This window comes from Chenopodium quinoa, unplaced genomic scaffold, assembly GCF_001683475.1.
Source record: "Chenopodium quinoa cultivar QQ74 unplaced genomic scaffold, ASM168347v1, whole genome shotgun sequence".
NCBI lineage: Eukaryota > Viridiplantae > Streptophyta > Magnoliopsida > Caryophyllales > Amaranthaceae > Chenopodium > Chenopodium quinoa.
Genome location: NW_018745080.1, coordinates 2,961,632 through 2,980,124, shown reverse-complemented (window position 1 = coordinate 2,980,124; position 18,493 = coordinate 2,961,632). Strand labels below are relative to the sequence as shown.

Sequence of the window (18,493 nt, the reverse complement as noted above, 5' to 3'; positions counted from 1 at the left end):
TTCGGTCGACGGACCGGTAGGAGGAGTTGAGCGCATGCTAGGTGAAGGATTACGCCTATGAGCCTCACTCTCCCTCGGTGAATTCTCATTTTGGTAATCCCATTGGGAGGGAAATCCCTCACGCATTTTTTCTCCCCTCGGGGAGTTAGAAGCAGTTGGTTCAGGCGACGGTGAAGGTGTTCTACCGGCCCTTACCGTTATTAGGCCCATCTTCCTAGCTTTTTTAGAGCTCTTTGCGCTCTTAGTCATTTTTTGCGTTGACTAAGATTGGTATGAGATTTTTGGCTGAATTTTTGTAAGTGTCCCCACAGACGGCGCCAAATTGTTTCGGTCAGGAAACAATGGACCTTCAGCAGGCCCTTCGGATGAGTGGAGATGAAGCCCAATTCGAGTGATAACCGAATTGAGGATTTCCTGCACAGCTAAACACACGTAAACTGGCTTCGGGGGTTGTGCCGAGGAAGGCCCCTCCGATGCCGAAGTCAGTACGGATGTAAGATAATGAGAGAAAAGCTATGCAAGAGAGTTTGTTGCTTGAGGCATTTAATGTGTATATCTGTAAATGTGCAAAAATGTGAGCTTTTATACCTTACTCCAATTAATGGATTGGGCTTGAGGAGTCAAATGGGCTGCCATTTGACTGGGCCTTGCTTTACCTGACTTGACTTAGTTGATTGAGGGTTGAACCTTGCCATTTGGGCTTTAATTATTTTCATTGTGGACTGGGCCCAAATACAAGTTATTTGGACCCCAAACAAGCAGTTAAATTCAAATAATTGTGTTTAATACTACTTTAATCTCAACTTTATATTGTTAATTTTTGTAATTAGTTGTTGGAGTTCATAGTAGATATTAATCTGCTGTCAAATCAATCATATTATTCGAATTTTGTACTATTTGGTTGGAGATTTTTCAAGATACTTGTCTTAATCAACGAGTGTATCAACTATCAAGCCAGAATATGGGATTGTAGGCGTCAACTTGCTCGCCAATACGTGTTATTGGTGGGAAAACATGCCGCTGTTTTAGAAATGTAGGTTTGGTCCAATTTGTGTAACAGATTCGTGCATGGTGCGAGCTTTTTAATCGTTATTATGACCGACAAGAACTCATTAAATTGATTTGACCTGAACCCGAGGCATATAAAATTTTAAATTTGATTTCGGATATAAAAATTGATTTGTAGGACTCGATGTTAATGAGTCGAGCCAAGTATTAGCATATTTTCTCGATACTCCATTTAAATCACTTGCTCGAGCCAAGTGTTAAGGAAGTACTACCTCCGTTTTTCAATTATTTACAACGATGACTTAAGTGTGGGTGGAAAATGTCTAATTGTTACAATAATTTGAAACAAATGTAGTATAATAAATTAAGTACGGTAAAAGATAAGATAGTTGGGTTACTGAGTAACTCGATCACTGCCAATTTATAAAGATTAATGACTTGCGTTGATTTTACATAACCAAAAAACTAGAGCTAATAAGATAAACAAAGCTAAAGCAGGCGAGTTATATGCACTCTCCCATGGAACATGGACTATGGTCACATGACCACAGACCATAGATTATTAATTTATTAGTTACTCACTCACACGATAAGTAAATAATTGAATAAATTAAATGTCTATTGACCCATGGATTTGTAGTCTTTATAATTTTCAACGGAGAACTCGCATTTTATAAATTGTACTAATACTAATGAAAATGAATTTAATGTAATTTGCAAACAAAGTATTATCTCAGTGTTCACAATAATCAATCTCATTTTTAAATTTGAGTTTTCAACGTAAATCTCCATTAACATCCAATAGGAGGTCCTCTCAAATGACTAATGATTGTAATGAAAAATATTTCGTAGATATTTAGGAGAAATAACGTTATGATGAACATTGACATAAGACTTCTTTTACTTGTACAAATTTGCATGAAAATTCATTCCCACCAATCATATACTTTACTACTGTGTGTATCAAGAATTGAGAACATTTTTTTTAAGGTAGATTTGGAAAAAGGAGACAAATAATTGTGTTGGTCATTTGCCATTAGGCAGTCCAAATGGTAGCTCATCATGTAAATTCCAATTCTTATAGTTTTGGGGCAAGTTTTCAACAGAATTCAACAGAAATCAGATTCTTTCTAAACTTCTTGTTGGATCAAGCATCAATTATCAAATTTTTGATACATAAATGATTAATTTAATACTATTTCATGTAAAAAGCTGAACTCGAGTTGATATGTTACGAAAGTTAATAATAGGGTACCAAAAAATAACAAAAAGAGTATCTCGAATCACAAATTCAAAATTATACTTTAAAAAAACTACAATCACGACTTACTAGTGCGAAGTAAATGAGTAAAGTTCAGTCTTCAGTAGTTCAGTTTCAACACTACACCGCACATGACTTAATACTACATATTAATTACTCTTGTTAGTCTTGTATTTGTACTACGTAGTTGTAAAGTCTACAGTACTTGAGTTGAACTTCAATTTACTGAAAAGAAGATTTGTAAAGTAAGAATTTATTCATCAAAGTTATACTAGATTACATATTGTATTTTACACCAACAGAAGACTAAAATAGCTTAACAACGTAAGGCCATATTGGCGCAAAATAAACATAGAAGTGTCCAAAATTTTCCCTAGAGTCCTAGACTATATAATATGTTTCTCTGCTGAACATACGCATTTCCTAGCAGCTTCACCACTGACGAGTGTAAAAGTACAATTTCGAAGCTTTCCTTCATTAGTGTAGCTCGCAAACTTTACGAGCACAACAAATCAGCACTAACATTACTTTGACAGCAGTAAGACAACAACATTCAGAAAGATTTCCTCGTCGTACCAGTCTACACCCTCCATGATTAGTCACTTGTCAATACTTCCTCTGCAAAGAATGGTAAATTGTTACTGTAAAGAAAAGTATCTGAGTTCATCATGATACTACCAAAGAAAAGTATCCAATATAACCAGAGCAAGTAATATAGAAGCACACTAGAACCAGTCCAGCTTTTAATAATATATGTTGCCAAATGTCCTAGGTTTCGCCTTTAATAGTATGTAATAGAAGATTATTTTAAATACATCAACACTTTAAACTATCGTAAATCTCCAAAATGCCAAGATTGTTCACTACAGGTCTGTAAGCTTTAATTTACATTCACCAGCATGACCATTGTGCAAAAGTTGCCAACATGCATCAGTTCAAGAAACAACTATATCTCCGCTCTCCTTCACCTTACTTTTTCATACTCTAACAACCACCCTTCCCCCCCACCCCCCCCCCCCAAAAAAAAAAAACAAAAAAAAAAACACAACTTACACTGACTGTATTAGCTAATTTGCTTTATAGCAAATACATTAATGAGGCTTTGTCGTTGTCGTTGTTGTTGTTCCATTGTAATTACAAAGATATGAATGAAGACTAAGTTCGGGAGGAAAAAAACATTTAACCTCTACAGTTGACAGGGTCAATGAGCATATTTTAGTTTCGAAGGACAATATATTATATGAAGTTGCAGACACACAGGTGGAGGGTCTAATTCTACATTACCGAGAAAGTTGTTTGAAAAGCAGGATGCAATTGCAAATTTTTGTGTGGAACTTCCAGAAGAACCCAAAGATAACTTTATCAGAATCTGGATGGACAATTCAGAGTAAAAAAAAAAAGGGTACACTTTCCATACAGAAAGATCATTTAGCAAGTGTGGAAATGATAAAATGCATATGGAGTCTAACATATCTTGCAACATGAAAGATATTCTTATGGAAAAGTTTGCATGACATTCTGACAATCAAAGTAAGGCCCTGTGCCCCTGCTCTCTTCACCTTAAAAAAAATAATTTCAATTTAGTAAAAATAATTTCACTTCCAGTTTAGTAAAAATAGGTTTAGTTTAGTAAAAATAATTTCAGTTCAATAAAGATAATTTCAATTCAATAAGAATAATTTAGTAACTTTAAAGAAGAAATATAACAAAAAATCAATAAAACTAAGGTGTAGAGAGCAGGGCCTTAGTCTGATGAGAAGGGGAGTTCAAATAGATGATACTTGCCTTATTTCTGAACAAGAAGAATAGCCACATCATCAGTTTTAACTTTGTCCTACTACAAAGCAAGTCTATATAACCAGCCATTTAGGTATAAGGCCAAATTTAAATGCTTCAATTGTTCAATGAATCCTAGCGAAGTGGAAAGTCGGTTGCTTGGAGGGTCATAGTCTCACAAGATCCCATACTTTTGCAGTATTCTCTAGAATCACTTAATTCCCCATCTACAGGTATTTGTTTCTGCTTTCCTCTGATGTTAGTAGAATGCATTAGCAGAGAAGAAGAAAATCTAGTATTGATAGCTGCAATGCTGGTGTTTGCTGTGTTTTGCAAACTAGTAATTTCCACACTCAGATATTGATGGCTACTTGCAACTTATAATAATATCATTACAGCCTCAAATATGAAGCGGGCACCATAAATATGTATACATCATATATATCAACAAATACAAAGAATGTGCCTCCAAAGAGAAGATAATATCTATGACTTTATGAGAGTTTGAAAAAATCAAGCTGATATTCTAAAAGCATTCTCAATAGCTAATTTTGTGTCAATTTGTACCCAGGGAAACAGTTTGTGTTCAAATGTAAAGAAGTGCACTATCTTTTCTTTTTTTTTTTTTGAAAGAAATTGCCATTCTTTTAGAGGTAATTTAAAAGGATGTCTTCCTGAAAATTGCTTTCTCAAGAAGTTGCATTTCCTATGAAGTGCCTAAAATTGTTGGTTCACTAGAAGCAGTTTCACACCAAGTGAGTTAATGTAAATTATGGACATTGATTGATTTATCCATGAGGTTGTACCCCTACTGTTCTGTTAAACAAACAACTTTGCAATTTTATGTTTCTAATAGCTATATCTTCCCTCATCAGCCAATTTAGATATTATGTAAGGTGAAGCCGTGAAGGTATCAAGCACATAAAGGCCTAGCCACATTTCAGCTGCAATTAGAAGTGCTAAGAATTTTTATGTATCAATAAAAGGAACTAAGCTAGATATATATTATACACAGTAACTAATGCATACCCTCTGCCTTTTATGTTTTCTTCCCATGCTTCTAACACTACCAAAACCTGTTGTATTTTGCTCATCACCATCATCTCCAAATTCTAAGCCTTTAATTTCATCAAAGAAATCATCAGTCAAACCTTGTAACCTACAAATCAAAGAAAACAAATTCAATAACAGGATTAACAGCACAAGTTATATGCTGTGATATCATTGAAGCGATAAATCAACATAAGTTTAAAATTTTAATAGAATAATAGATACCCATTGGATCTCATCAATTGTTTTGTTTTCTTTTTCTCTGCCTTTGTAATGGGAGCACGATTAAAAATCTCCTCTTCTTGCTCTTCACGTTTCTGCCACTTCTCTGCGAATTTAGAAAGTTCTCTACTTTCAGATCCAGCTCCGATTGAATCTTTCACCTGTGGTTGATTAACAGAAAACAATAAGCATAAAAAGTACCCAATATACACCAATAAATCACATCAAGTAATCAGTGGAAAAACTGACCTCTTCAGGTCTCCCCTCTAGATCATCCACCAAACTTCTAACATATTCGCTTTGTCTAACTCTTCGTAGAGTGTTCTTCGTTTTTCTCTCAGCATCTTTCTCCTGCTTAGACTTCTTGTCTTCCATGGTAACAGGAGCAATTTTGGGAGGCCGGTAAATACCACCATGATCCTGAAAGTTCAGGTGTAAATTATCTTTTCCTTCTATTTTCACAGAGTTAATATGTGTATGCTATTTGCTGGTGGCATCGTGGTAAACTGGCAATATTTACTTACATCAGTATCCATCTCTGGAATTTTGCTGACAAGCATGTCTGGATTAGGACGGCATTTTAACAAATCCTCAGACTTTTGAGTGGAACCTCCAACATGTTCAGTCACATCTGCTTTCACACCATCGGTTGAGGCAGATGTTATTAGCCTGTCAAATCGATATCCACATTTTTTGTCTATAGGACGTATCTGTGAAAAAATCCCAAAAAACAAATCACAAATTGCTCCAGGGGCATCTCTTAATTCTTAAGACTGGAAGGAAATAAATAGGTGCACATACCTTCTCCAGGAATAATCGTATCTCTACGAGACTTCGGACAACAGGATGCCCCTCTATTGACAATCCCTTTGCCTTGCGCAGAAGATAATAGACAAGTGACTGACAATAATTTACAAGCAGCAGATGCTTTGCCTCAAGATAGCTTACCCCATCTGCAGTAGGAAATTGTTTTGCCTTTACCTAAAACATTGAAACCAGACATTAAAGACAATAACCTTGACACCTTGTACGAAGATTGGGAAAAGGCATTTCAGGTAAATTTTGTACAACCAAAGAGAGCAAATAATGTCACCTCCTACTAAAAACCACATCTAATCCATAAAAATTAAAAACTAACGGCAAATGCTTTTTACACTTTTACTTCCAAACAGGCAAACACACAATACACGATTGGCAAAATTTGGCTACTATTGAAGAAAATTACACTTTTCTACAAGAAAATTGCAATGTGTTGAGCAATTCAAACAGCTCAAAACATATACTTGGTACTTAAACCAACTAAGAAATAAATTAAATTAGGCTATCTTACCGCCTTCAACCTGGTTTGCATAGAATCGTGCACGATATAAAAAATAAATTATGCAAAAAGAACTCACCTTGGCTGTCAAAGCTTGAACTTTGCTAGTAACTACTTCTAAACCTTCCTTCATCTCTTTCAATACAGCAACCAATTGAGGCACTTCTCTAGCAAATTCAAGCAAAAGGCATAAAATCGCATTGTCACAATCCGAAATCACAGGTTATTTAATAACAATATGCAAATTTCATTATTTAGTTCTTGTATTAGATATTCATACAGATTAAAAATAAAGAAAAATTCATGAAAATTCAAGTGGTTTAAAGTATATTGACTTACTTGCGTATTTTGCTGGGCTCAGGGAGAAAAACTCCATTTTCATGGTTATGTCCTACCATTGAAAAGTTATATAAACAAAACCCTGCAACACATTAACACCCACTTAATGACCAAAAATCACGTTAAATAGAAGAATTCTAGCAATGAAATTGTTCGTCATAATCTTTCAGTAATTATAATTAATAATTAATTAATTCGACTTAGAAGAACCCTAAATTGAGAGTACTGAGTTAAACTAACGAAAGTGTGGAACTAAACCCTAGATTGTGAAATTGATATTGGATGAATATATAAGTATGTCTTACCTCAGAAGCTGCTTCAATGGAGGAGAGAAAGCTTACAAGCCGCTTCAACGGATTTCAAGAGAGATGGAGCACCGGCGAAAAAAAAGAAAAATAAACGTAAGAGCCCTAAGACTGTACACCTGGTTTCGGGCCGGATCGGGTTTGAAAAAAGGTTTTATGTGACTCGGGCTGGGTCGGGCCGGAACTAAGTTTGGGGGCCGAAAATTTTGTGCCTGAACCTATTATTTTGGGGCAAATACAGCAGATTTTTTGGGTCATTTTCGGATGGATAAAAAATTATAGAAAGTAACTATAAAGATTGAGTCAGTCTAAGTCTGGACTTGAACCCCATATTTTTTGCCCATCCAGTGCAATTTCGAGTTGGGTCGGACATGATCAAATTTAGATAAATACACTTTCTTACCAAGTATTATTTTTAGTTTGCTTTGTAAAAGATCGAAATGTTTAAATACATTAAAAAATATATATATTGACTTAGCCAAATTTACGAATAGTTGGACATATATTCGCTTGTGTATGCAACTACAAAACTATTGTATAGCTTGTTTTTTGACATGCATTAGAGCACATCCAAATAAAGTAGAACAACCAATAATATAGTAGGACAATAGTGGTATTCAGACTTGATTACTGTTAAAAAGATTAAAAAAATATCTTGATTGGCTAGACAAGACATGGTCATGATTTTAATTTTTGGTAATTAAAATCTTGCCAAATATGTTTTCACTTTTGGTGTTCAACTTTTTTTTACACAACTATTAGGAGAAGGAAAAGAATTTTCAAAATTTTGGTTCTCAGAAGTTAAATGATATGAGTCACACAAATTATGATTATCTCCAAAATTTAAATGTTAGTTGTATTTTGTAAATTATAACAGATTTTTAGATTGGATTGAAAAGTATTATACACGTATAAATAATCAATTAACTAACCTAATTTATAAATAGTTGTATATATGTTCGCTTGTGTGTGAAACGACAATTTATAAAAAGGGTAAAAAAATTATAAAGCCAAAAAAAATGCATAAGTAAAAGGTTTAGTTATTCAATTATAAAAAGAGACATTAATACATCATTACAATATATATTAAATTATTATGTCATAAATATAATGTAAAAGTAAAGCATAGATAAAACATCATTATTCCGCCATTGCGGGGCGGGATGGGTATGAGGCAGGTATGGGGTGGTGCGTGTAGGGTAGGGGTGGGTACAACTTGAAATACATCCCTCCCATCCCATGGTGACTATAAAATTTATCGCCATCCTTGTCCTATCTCTGTCAAACTTGGACCCGTCACTACGGTGACTACAAAATTTATTCCCCTCTTCGTCTCGTCTCCGCCAAACTTGGACCTATCCCCATCAAAATGGGGTTGTCTCCTAATTCATTGGCCCCATTGATATCCCTACCATGGTTATCAACCACTGTCTATATTTTTAAATCATCCTTGAATTTAACGCGACGATAAACTACATTTCATAAATTTTGAGAGCGAGGGATAGCTTAAGTGGTTAGAGTTTCCCTTCAATTTCACGAGATCCTGTGATCAATTCTCATCTCCACCCTTGTGGCTCTTTAAACACCAAAAGACATTTCCTAAATTTTTATTTGTTAGGTCTCGCTGGCAAAGCTATCAACACTTTACCCTTAACACGCGCACATAAAATATTTCAATGGAGAGCAAACAATCCATTAGAGTGTACTTCAAAAACTCATGACTCCGTTACTAGCCATCGTTAAATCATAATATTCCCTAAAACCCGAGTGTATAATATAAATCTTACATCGAAATATGAAAACAACACTCACAAGGTCACTTTCGAGAATTTACTTCTCAATAGGGACACATCAAGGATCAAGCACGTCCTCCTACACCACCCCATATAAAATTCCAAGTCTTCCCAAAAAGAACCTAAAAGAGAAAGTTAAAACACACTAATAATCAAATTAAAAATGTAATAAAACCCCATAAATATAAACAAATAAATAAATAATTAATACAAGAAAATATTTTTAATTTTACATTATTTCATCACCTTCTTCTCTCTTTCTCTCTCATCAATTTCTCTCTCATCAGAGAGCACATCACGGATCAGAATGACATAATTAAGACCCCTCTTCCTTTTCTTCGTCTTCTCCCTTCTTTAACAATAACTAACCCCTTCGATCTTCGTGCTTCGTACAAATTTTTCATCTTAATTTTGGACATTCTTCCTCAATTTTATCATTAATTATGCAATTGATCCAACCCCTTTTGCAATTTTTCTCTTTTGATTGTTCTTCCTTTTTTCTTGATCACTTTAAAATTCAAATGGGTTTTGTTTGATTTGATTTGGGTTTCTTGGGTTTTTCACCCTTACCGTCGGCAATGGCTACTTCTCCGGCGAAGTTTTTGTTCAGATTTTTGTTCGTTTCCATTATTTTATGGGTTATTTTTATGTAAGTTAACTTCCCATCTCTTTAATTTCTAGTGATCATTTGATGTTGAATTTTGGTTGGTTTTTGTTTTCTGGGTGCTTTTCTTACGGTTTAGCTGCTGCATTTGAGCTGAAATTCGACTGTTTCTTGTGTTTTTGTTTAGTATTTGTATGTAATTTGAATAAATTGTTGAACAATTATAACAATTGCATATGAAAAATCCTGTTTTTAAGTGTTAGGTGTGGTCAGCTGTACCCTTAATGGCCTTTATAGTATGAATTGAGAGAGAGATTGTTTCCAAAAGGCGTATGATCAACTAACTGATGGGTTTATATGTGCCCTTTCCTTTTGCTCCCTTTTTTTGTGGTTGTGTTTTTGCTCTAAGTTAGAAGGTCAAGAGAATTATTGAACTTCAATTGTTAGGTTTTAACACCCCTGAGAAATAAGATAGCCAACATAAGCTCAATGTACAATAATGTACAATCGATGACGTATGAAGATAGTACATATGGTTGCTCTGAGAGGGTTAGAATGCCACCTCCAATGTACTTATTATCATCTACCTGGAAAAATACTAAGAAGATATACTCCCTTGTGACATAGATCGCCATACTTGTACATAAGGTTTTTGGAGTATTTTACGAAACCCACATGTTAGGGGAGACATTTTCTCTTGGGCCAAAACCCTCTATATACCCCAGAAGGTTTCAAATTTTGGGGCTGAGTCATATTCTCAACATTGCATTATTTTACCTCTAATTAGTAGTTCTGGAACCTCCAGCACAACTAGGGATATGAAACACATCTTTATATTCAACCTTGGCATGCAGTTGAATTAACGAATTTCAAATTATAGTGAACTTTATATGGTAACTTGATTACTACCTCCGTTCTTTGACGTTTTATCCATATATTGTAGATATATATAGAAATTTGCTTTGTTTTGTTTATTATCTTATAAAGAGAAGTGACAATTGGGGTTTAGACGTTAAGTGAGTTTTTAAGGAAACTAGGGCAGTTAACGCGCACGATGTGCGCGCCATAGCTAGCCATATCCAGAACCTCTTTCGATTTGACCTTACATCACAAATTTAATTATTGGCCGCATAATAGGGGTATAAATGTCCACACTATTCTTAAAAGTTAAAAAAAAGAGGTAATTTTAATGAGGGCAAATAAATAAATAAACATTTTAGATGGTATAATTGTTCAAACACTATTTATTAAAAAAACTTGTACATATTAATGAGGGTATATATGTAAATACACATTTTAAAGGATATAATTGGCATAACACTATCCATAAGAGTAATCTTGTAGTTTTTATAAGGTAGGGAAGAAAGACTTTGGGATAGTGAGAGAGAGGGTTTAATACTTCCTTCGGTTTCTTTTGATGTACCCATTTACTTAAGACTCTTTTTTTCTAGGAGTGGTTAGTGGTATAAGGAAAAGGTGGATAAAGTATGAAGGACAATAAAAAGGTGGCTAGGCTTAAGAAATATGTGGATAAAGTAAGAGAGAGTGAGTAGAAATTATAAGTTTGAGAAGTAAGGGGATAAGACGTTAAAATGTGTTTGCAAAAACCTTTCAGTTTTATTGGGAAAAGACAAATATACGTAATTTTACATGCATTGTTGTTGATGGTGTAACAAAAAGCGAAAATGAGTGGGTGTAATGAGAAGGAGAAGGAAGAGTATGTAGAGGAATCAAAATGCTTGACTGATAATTTGTTGTGCAGATTGAAAATCAATTGGCTGTTTTATTTGGTGCAAACACTAAACCAAGTGGAGCAGTTTTTTTTTTTTTTTTTTTTTTTTGGAAAACAAGTGGAACAGTTTTAAATTGTGAATAAATGAGTATAAGACATAAATTTGAGGTTATCAAAGGATATATACACATACACTTTTTATGTCATTACGTCAGCAAGCCTCCTAATTATAAGATGAAGCTTTCTAAAACCTGAAAAGGTGAGAAACCAATGTTTGCATCTGTAAAGCAGTATGTGGATTGCGAAATAAATGAGTACTATAGGCTATGGTTTTGAGGTAACAGTAGGGCTTACTAAAGAGAACTTATAGTGTCAATGTCATGAACTTTGTCCCAACCATTAAGTTATATGATTAAGCTTACTTATAGTTGAGAAGAAGGAATGGCACCAATTCCATTTTCTGCTTTACAATGTACTTTAGAACTTATGATCTTGTTGTTGTAGACATATTTAGTAAGTTCCCTCGTTGAGGGTATCTTTTGTTCATAGTTCATTCATCCATTAGGGTCATCGGCAAAACCCCTTGGACAATATAAATTAAGATTTTTTATTTAAAGATGACACTATTAAAAGAAGTAAATGGACAATAACGGAAAGCTGGAATCCCATGAATTTTTTGCTTCGTTTATATTGGTTGATCAAAGAAGACATGATAACTTTAAGTTCTTCTGATCGGATATATTATTGTTTGCTAACATCCATGGAACTCCATGTTGACCATCAAGGAACTAAGGTTCCACGACACATAAGAAGTTGCACATCTAGGAGTGGGTTTGCAAGCTGAACTATCCATGTTCCTATCTTATGCAGACACTGTTTGCCCACAAAAAATTGCATTTGTTGTAATATTAATTAGGGAAATGAGACAAGTTTTTTTGTTTTTTGTTTTTTTTTTTTTTTTTAAATAAAAATTATTTTATTTATGTATGTACTTTGTTGAAGCTGATTTTGAATGACACAAAACTTCCATGAATTTCCTCCTTGTGAAACTAATATATGTTAACCTTTTTTTTTTTGGTTGTGCTGTTTAGATTTGTGGCGAGGTTGGTAGCTTGGGCCTTGAGTCGTGTTGTGGGAGCATCTGTTGGATTTCGAGTTGGTGGATGGAAATGTTTAAGAGATGTGGTGGTAAAATTTAAAAAGGTATTGTCCATATTACTGTGTTAATTTTTCCTTATGTATAAATGTATTAGGTAATCAAGGGATTAAATTTCTAATTATTGACTGTTGTCAGAAGCTGAATGCATTTACGGTGCATGTATATTGATCAATACTTTGGTTAATAATTATTATGGGAAGTATTTCTGGACACCTAAGTGAGTGAGTTTTTGAATTGAAATTGTATTCCAATACTGATTCTTTTTTTTTTTTTTTTTAAAAAAATTATTTGGTAAGGCTGGATTGGGTTGTCAGAGAATAGTACATAGCAATATATGGAAGCATTGTTAACTTTACCAGTCGGTGTTCCTATAAATCTATAATCATATTTTCTTCAAGTTCTTATGAATTCTGTAACTCACAGGGTCCTGTTGAATCAGTCTCCATTGGTGAAATCAGACTTAGTTTACGTCAGTCCTTGGTCAAACTTGGGGTTGGTTTTTTATCAAGGGATCCAAAGCTGCAAGTTTTGATATGTGACTTAGAAGTTGTGACGAGGACAACTAAGTCAAACAAAGGGACAACTAAGGGTACACAGAAGGCTAAGACCCATAAACCCCGCTCTGCAGGCAGAGGAAAATGGATGGTTATAGCTAACATTGCCAGATTCCTTTCAGTCTCTGTGACAGATTTGTCGTTAAAGGTATCCATTTTATTTTTTGTTTTTTCTGAGCATCAATGAGATGTTACAGGATCTTTTTTTGATAGCCTTCTTTTGGCATTAAATTTTATGGTTGTTTGACTTACATGGCATCTTGTTTATAGATATTAAATCTCATTGAAGTAACGTGTTATAAGTTTTTATACGTGTAGTTTCAATGTTTTCAGAAGCAAACAATATTTATTGAATAGCTTCCAATGCGTCTCCTTGATGGAGTGTATTGAATTAATGTGACTGAGGGGTGCAACAAGATACTTCCTCCGTCCCAAAATTAAGTGCCTGTTTTCCTAATTGGGTGTCCCAATTAAGTGCCTATTATAAATAAAAAACTCTTTTGGACCATTACACCCTTATTTCCCATTATATCCCTAAGATTCCCACCAACTTATCTTATGTATCATTAATGCTTGTACTTGCACACATGAAACAAACAAAAAAAAGATGAGCTGTACCAAAATAATGAACGCCTTTTGAGAAAATTTCACTTTTATCCATTTGCCTCAATTTCCGCGAAATATTAGAAACGGGCGCTTAATTTTGGGATTGAGGGAGTACTTGTTTATGGAAATGTGTTCTTTCGGTCTAAATCTGTGCTAACGTTGTTATTCTATAACAAAGTGCTACTTAAAAGGGGTTTCTTAGAGTTATGACAACTTTATGAGGGGGAGGTGCTATAATTGAAACCATAAACTGAAGGAAAATGTCTGTGAACATCATTAAGAAGAATGTTGTGTTTAAATTTCGTTCACATGCAGTACTTCAGCTAACAATTGGCCGTCCTTTATCTGATGGAAAAATCTTTGAAACTACTACTTTTTTTTTTTTTACCCCCAATGGTTCCGCGTTCTACCGTCCCTTATTTCCATAGTCATGCATGTGACTGATTTTATTCCTGACTCTTGAATGATTTTGTCCTAATTGGTGGCCATTGCATGCAGACACCCAAGTTAACCTTAGAAGTTAAGGATCTGAGAGTGGATATATCTAAAAATGGCAATACCAAACCAAGTCTCTTCATTAAATTGCTCCTTTCACCTATAATTGCTCAAGTGGGAGAATCACGGATCAGTAATGATGATACATTAAGCCAGGTTGATGAGGGATATATGGTTGCGAGTCAATCATCGATTCCATTGGTGGAGCAGCCTTTTTCTTCCTTTAACTGTGAGGAGCTCTCTCTTTCTTGTGAATTTGGTCACAACAGGTTGGTAGCTTTGTCACTTTTCTGGCTTAATCATTTTCCTATTTGTATTCTGGGTTAATTTCATCTCTTTGCGGTTGTACCCTATGGCTGCATCCTGTATATGCTTGTGCTGATTTGAAAGTTGCTCTGGATGTTGTTTAATGTTTTTTTTCCCCCAATGTGTATAAATTATTCTGATGAAGAGATGGGTTGAAGTGGATGTTTTCCGTTTGCTCTTGTTTTTATTGGGATAACCTTGCTTGGTCGCTCCTCAGACTCGTATTTATTTAATGAACTATCTTCTGCCTTCTGCCTAGAAAAGTTTTGTCTACTGTTTCAATGTATTTGTAATTTCCTTAATTGTTTGCAAAGTATCTATCAATTGTCTGTTTACTTTTACTATACCGTATATCCTTCTACAATCATCTACTGTAAAAGGTGAAAACTGGGACTAACGTTCCTACCTAGTTCTGTTTCTGATATCTAATTGACGGAGATGTGAAAAGAATCAAAGAGAGGAAAAGTAACGAAAGAATAATGGAGATGAAATTTAAATACATGGAATTTTCCTATGGTATTCTTTGGTATAACAAAACTCTCAAACTGCCCCTGTGTTTCTGAATATTCTTGAAGAGGTTTGATTTATTATCCAAAATGCCATTACTAATTATGGAAGGTTAACATACGTTGAGTGATTCTCTCAAATATATCCTTGTCTTAAACAGAAAAAGCATTGATGAAGATGTAAATGAAAACAAATCAAGTTGTTACAAGGAATATTAAATCAAATTCTTGGCAATAAACAAGATTTTCTGTGATGAGTGTGATCGATAGTGAGATCCCATTGTTGGGAGTTGTGACTATGTAAGCCTGATGTGAAGTATCGTTGAAGGTCTTTTATGTTTTCGATAGAAATTGATGAGTGATTGCTCTTGGTTAGAGTTGTGTCGATTGTTCTTGGTCTTCTTTCTGTTTTTTTTTTTTTTTAATAATTTTTTCTCCTATGAACTTCTGCTGGGGTGCCCCATAGTATTGAGTGTAGGGTTTGAGGCAGTCACATGTCCCCTCCTCTTTTCTTAATTCTTTTAAGGTATATTTTTATCCACATATTTTGAACTACTTTAGTTTCTAGTTTAACAGATATATGCTCTTTTACTGGAATAATTAAATACTGCAAATAGAATTAAACTAAAAAGCGCATCTCGTATTTGGTGCACGCCATTGCCTTCTACCCAGGGCCCCTGAGCTGCAGGGACCTTTTGTGCCTCATTGCTCCTTGAACCTTTTAATACTAAGCCAATTGTTAATGTAGTAAGATCTTATGCTTATATATCTCCCAGCATGTCTAGTTGTTTCGGGGCATTGCAGAGGATTATGAGGAATCCATCACATCTGACTTGCTGTAACAATGCACACAGAGCATACTTGATTGGTAGATGAATCCTATTTTCCTTACCTGTATGACCTATTTGACCCAGGCTGTTTTGATGTGGTCCAGACGTCCAGTTTACAACCCCTTTAGCTGAGTTTGACTTCACAACTTGATGAACTAGCTAGGGTTTACTGTGTTATTCCTGGCTGATGAATGTGGGCTTGAATTGGTTTCTGCCACTCTGCCAGAGGTGGGTTGTGGGTGAGCCAGACTTTGTGCAATTGGCAATCCCTACTCGTCTTTTCTTGAGATTAAAGTGTTGATCATGTAGGTAGCTTAGCATTCTCACATATGAAGAATGTTTTCTGTCCTTATATTCGTAGGTGATCCTTCTTGGATCTTGATTTTTCTATAGCTATCATGTAAGATATATCTGTAGCTATTTTTGCTTTTTTTTTGCAATTTTGTTCCTGGAAGATTTATTTGGGGTTGTTGATGTTTGTGCAACAGAGAATTTGGGATAGTTGTCAAGGATGTGGATGTTTCATGTGGTGAAATAGTAATGAATCTAAACGAGGAACTGCTTCAGAAACGTAAAACTTCTTCTGCTGTCACTTCCGACCCAACCACTGAATCAATTAGTGATAACAGGGCTGTTAAGAGCCCACCCCAGAAAGAAGCACTGTCATCAATGAGCAAACTCTCAACTTTGTTTCCTGAAAAGGTGAGGTTTTGCCATAGATGATGTGCAACTACTTTTTAAAAATTTATTTATGGACTGTATAATTTTTTTTCATTGTTTTTGGTGTTTCTTTCTTTTTTTTTTTTTTGACTGCTGACTGTTTAAACTGATCAGTCATTGGATATTGCAAGCTGGTTTTAAAGGTCAAGTTCCATTGAAAATTTAGTAAATAAGAGTCTAGGACTCATTACATGTATACTACATTGCACGGAACACTCTCTAGGTGGATGTTTCTGTTTTGAACTGTTTCCGAAGCTGAAATATGTTGAAACCCGCCCAAATTCTTTGGCAAGAATTTTTTTTCAAACTATAGAGTTGGAGAAACTCCCTATTTACGTGGAGCCTTTTGACTTTGCATCTAGGCTGATGTTTCTGTTTTGAAATGTTTTCAGAAGCTGGAACATGTTGAAACCCGTCTAAATTCTGTGCCAAGAAAAAATATGTCAAAGCAGTCAAACTATAGAGAGTTGGAGAAACTCCCTATTTACATGGAGCCTTTTGACTTTGTATCTATTGTTAAGCATATTTTTAATAGCAAGCGTGTCATAAGACAATCAAAATTAAAAATTTAGTTTCAAAATTGATAGCAGATTTTTTTTTAATCAATTTATTTATTTATTTTATTTATTTATTTATTTTTTCCAAAAAAATATAAAAATAAAAATCGATAGTTTTATTGAAAGCTTTCATTTTTCCATGTTTTCCCGTTTCCTTTTTTGGGCTACCTTATTTGCTCCATATCTCTATACTTCGCATTATGCATAGGTGAATGGGTGATTGATATTTGAGTAATTGACTCAGTGGTAGCTGTTGTTACTATGCGTCCTCCAACTCTTGAAATGGTTGCTGATTTTTTATTTAGTTGCAGGAATAAATATATCTGTGGATCTCAAAGATCATAGCTGTCCATATTTTTTTTCCTTCCCCTTGCCTTCATAGTATTTTTTTTAAATAAATATTTTGTAATAAAATTCTTTGTCAGACTTGTAGAGCTCTTTCAAGTGAGATGGATTTTTATTGAAAGATGATATCTGCTAGATTAATTTGATTATTCTTGTAAATATGCTGCCTGCTATTATGATATTTCAGATAGCCTACATGGTTGACATTTGTAAATTTTGGCAAGGCTACATATGTAATTTCAAATAAAGAAAAGATGAAATAGCTAATGCACCACTGGCTGAAAAATATTTGTCATCAGCAACAACAACAATGACGACAAAGGGAATACTATGATCTAGCTGAGTGAGGCTTGGGGTAGTTATGACACAAGCTTGTTCCCCTTAACTAGTAAATGACTGTCTTTTAATGGCATCATTTATATTTTTCTCTTAGTTGCAAAAAGAAGGTAGATAATGTTATAGAGGCCAATGAAGACAAGTGGGTTGGTGGAGGATCACACCGTAGTGGATAATTTAGCTCCACCCTCCACCCCCAAGCTGCTAATATTAGTATGAATTATTATATTTCACTGAGTGTACAGTAATTATCAGGTCAGGATTCTAGGCTATAGGCTTGCAATGCCAGTTTATAGTAACCTTTTAGCACATGGTTTTCTTGTATATTGAATTATTGTATTATTAGTGGTCCTTTATGCTTTTGGAGCTTAAGTTCTGATAATTTTTTATCTTTACTTATTTCGATCGGTGTGGCCAACATTTATACTTTCAGAAGTACATATGCCCTGTAGATCCTCTCTTTTATGTTACTTAAAAAGTCAACCCATGTCATTCTTTGAATTAGATGTAACAACTCCTTTTCTTCTTCTTCTATTATTTTTTATTTTTTTAATTCTTTTCTTATCTTTTGAATAGTATTCATCATATATCTACTCACTATTTCCTTTTCCATTATTATGTTTTACTGACTATTTGAACTTGAATTCATTTTGTTGAGAATGTGCTACTTT

General features: G+C 34.4%; 2 protein-coding genes across 3 annotated transcripts in view; one reads left to right on the top strand and one right to left on the bottom strand.

Moving 5' to 3' along the window:
- Positions 1-2,474: 2,474 nt before the first annotated feature.
- Positions 2,475-7,384, bottom strand: LOC110709811 (neuroguidin-like). The gene is made up of 9 exons (XM_021888066.1): positions 7,280-7,384; positions 6,975-7,056; positions 6,715-6,802; positions 6,119-6,298; positions 5,842-6,027; positions 5,567-5,737; positions 5,321-5,478; positions 5,075-5,204; positions 2,475-2,887 (listed from the first exon to the last, which is right to left on the bottom strand). Exons 2-9 carry the CDS (start codon positions 7,031-7,033, stop codon positions 2,876-2,878), a joined length of 984 nt encoding a protein of 327 aa, XP_021743758.1. The 5' UTR covers positions 7,034-7,056; positions 7,280-7,384; the 3' UTR covers positions 2,475-2,875.
- A 1,915-nt stretch (positions 7,385-9,299) lies between these two features.
- Positions 9,300-18,493, top strand: part of LOC110709810 (protein SABRE-like) — a 31,659-nt gene continuing 22,465 nt past the window's right edge. Inside the window, exons 1-5 of one of the 2 annotated variants that reach the window (XM_021888064.1) lie at positions 9,300-9,721; positions 12,500-12,611; positions 12,991-13,269; positions 14,226-14,491; positions 16,353-16,566. In XM_021888064.1, the coding sequence (XP_021743756.1) occupies positions 9,651-9,721; positions 12,500-12,611; positions 12,991-13,269; positions 14,226-14,491; positions 16,353-16,566 (942 nt within the window). In that variant the 5' untranslated portion in view covers positions 9,300-9,650. The remainder of the gene's footprint in view (positions 9,722-12,499; positions 12,612-12,990; positions 13,270-14,225; positions 14,492-16,352; positions 16,567-18,493) is intronic. The other variant, XM_021888065.1, reaches the window with a different exon arrangement.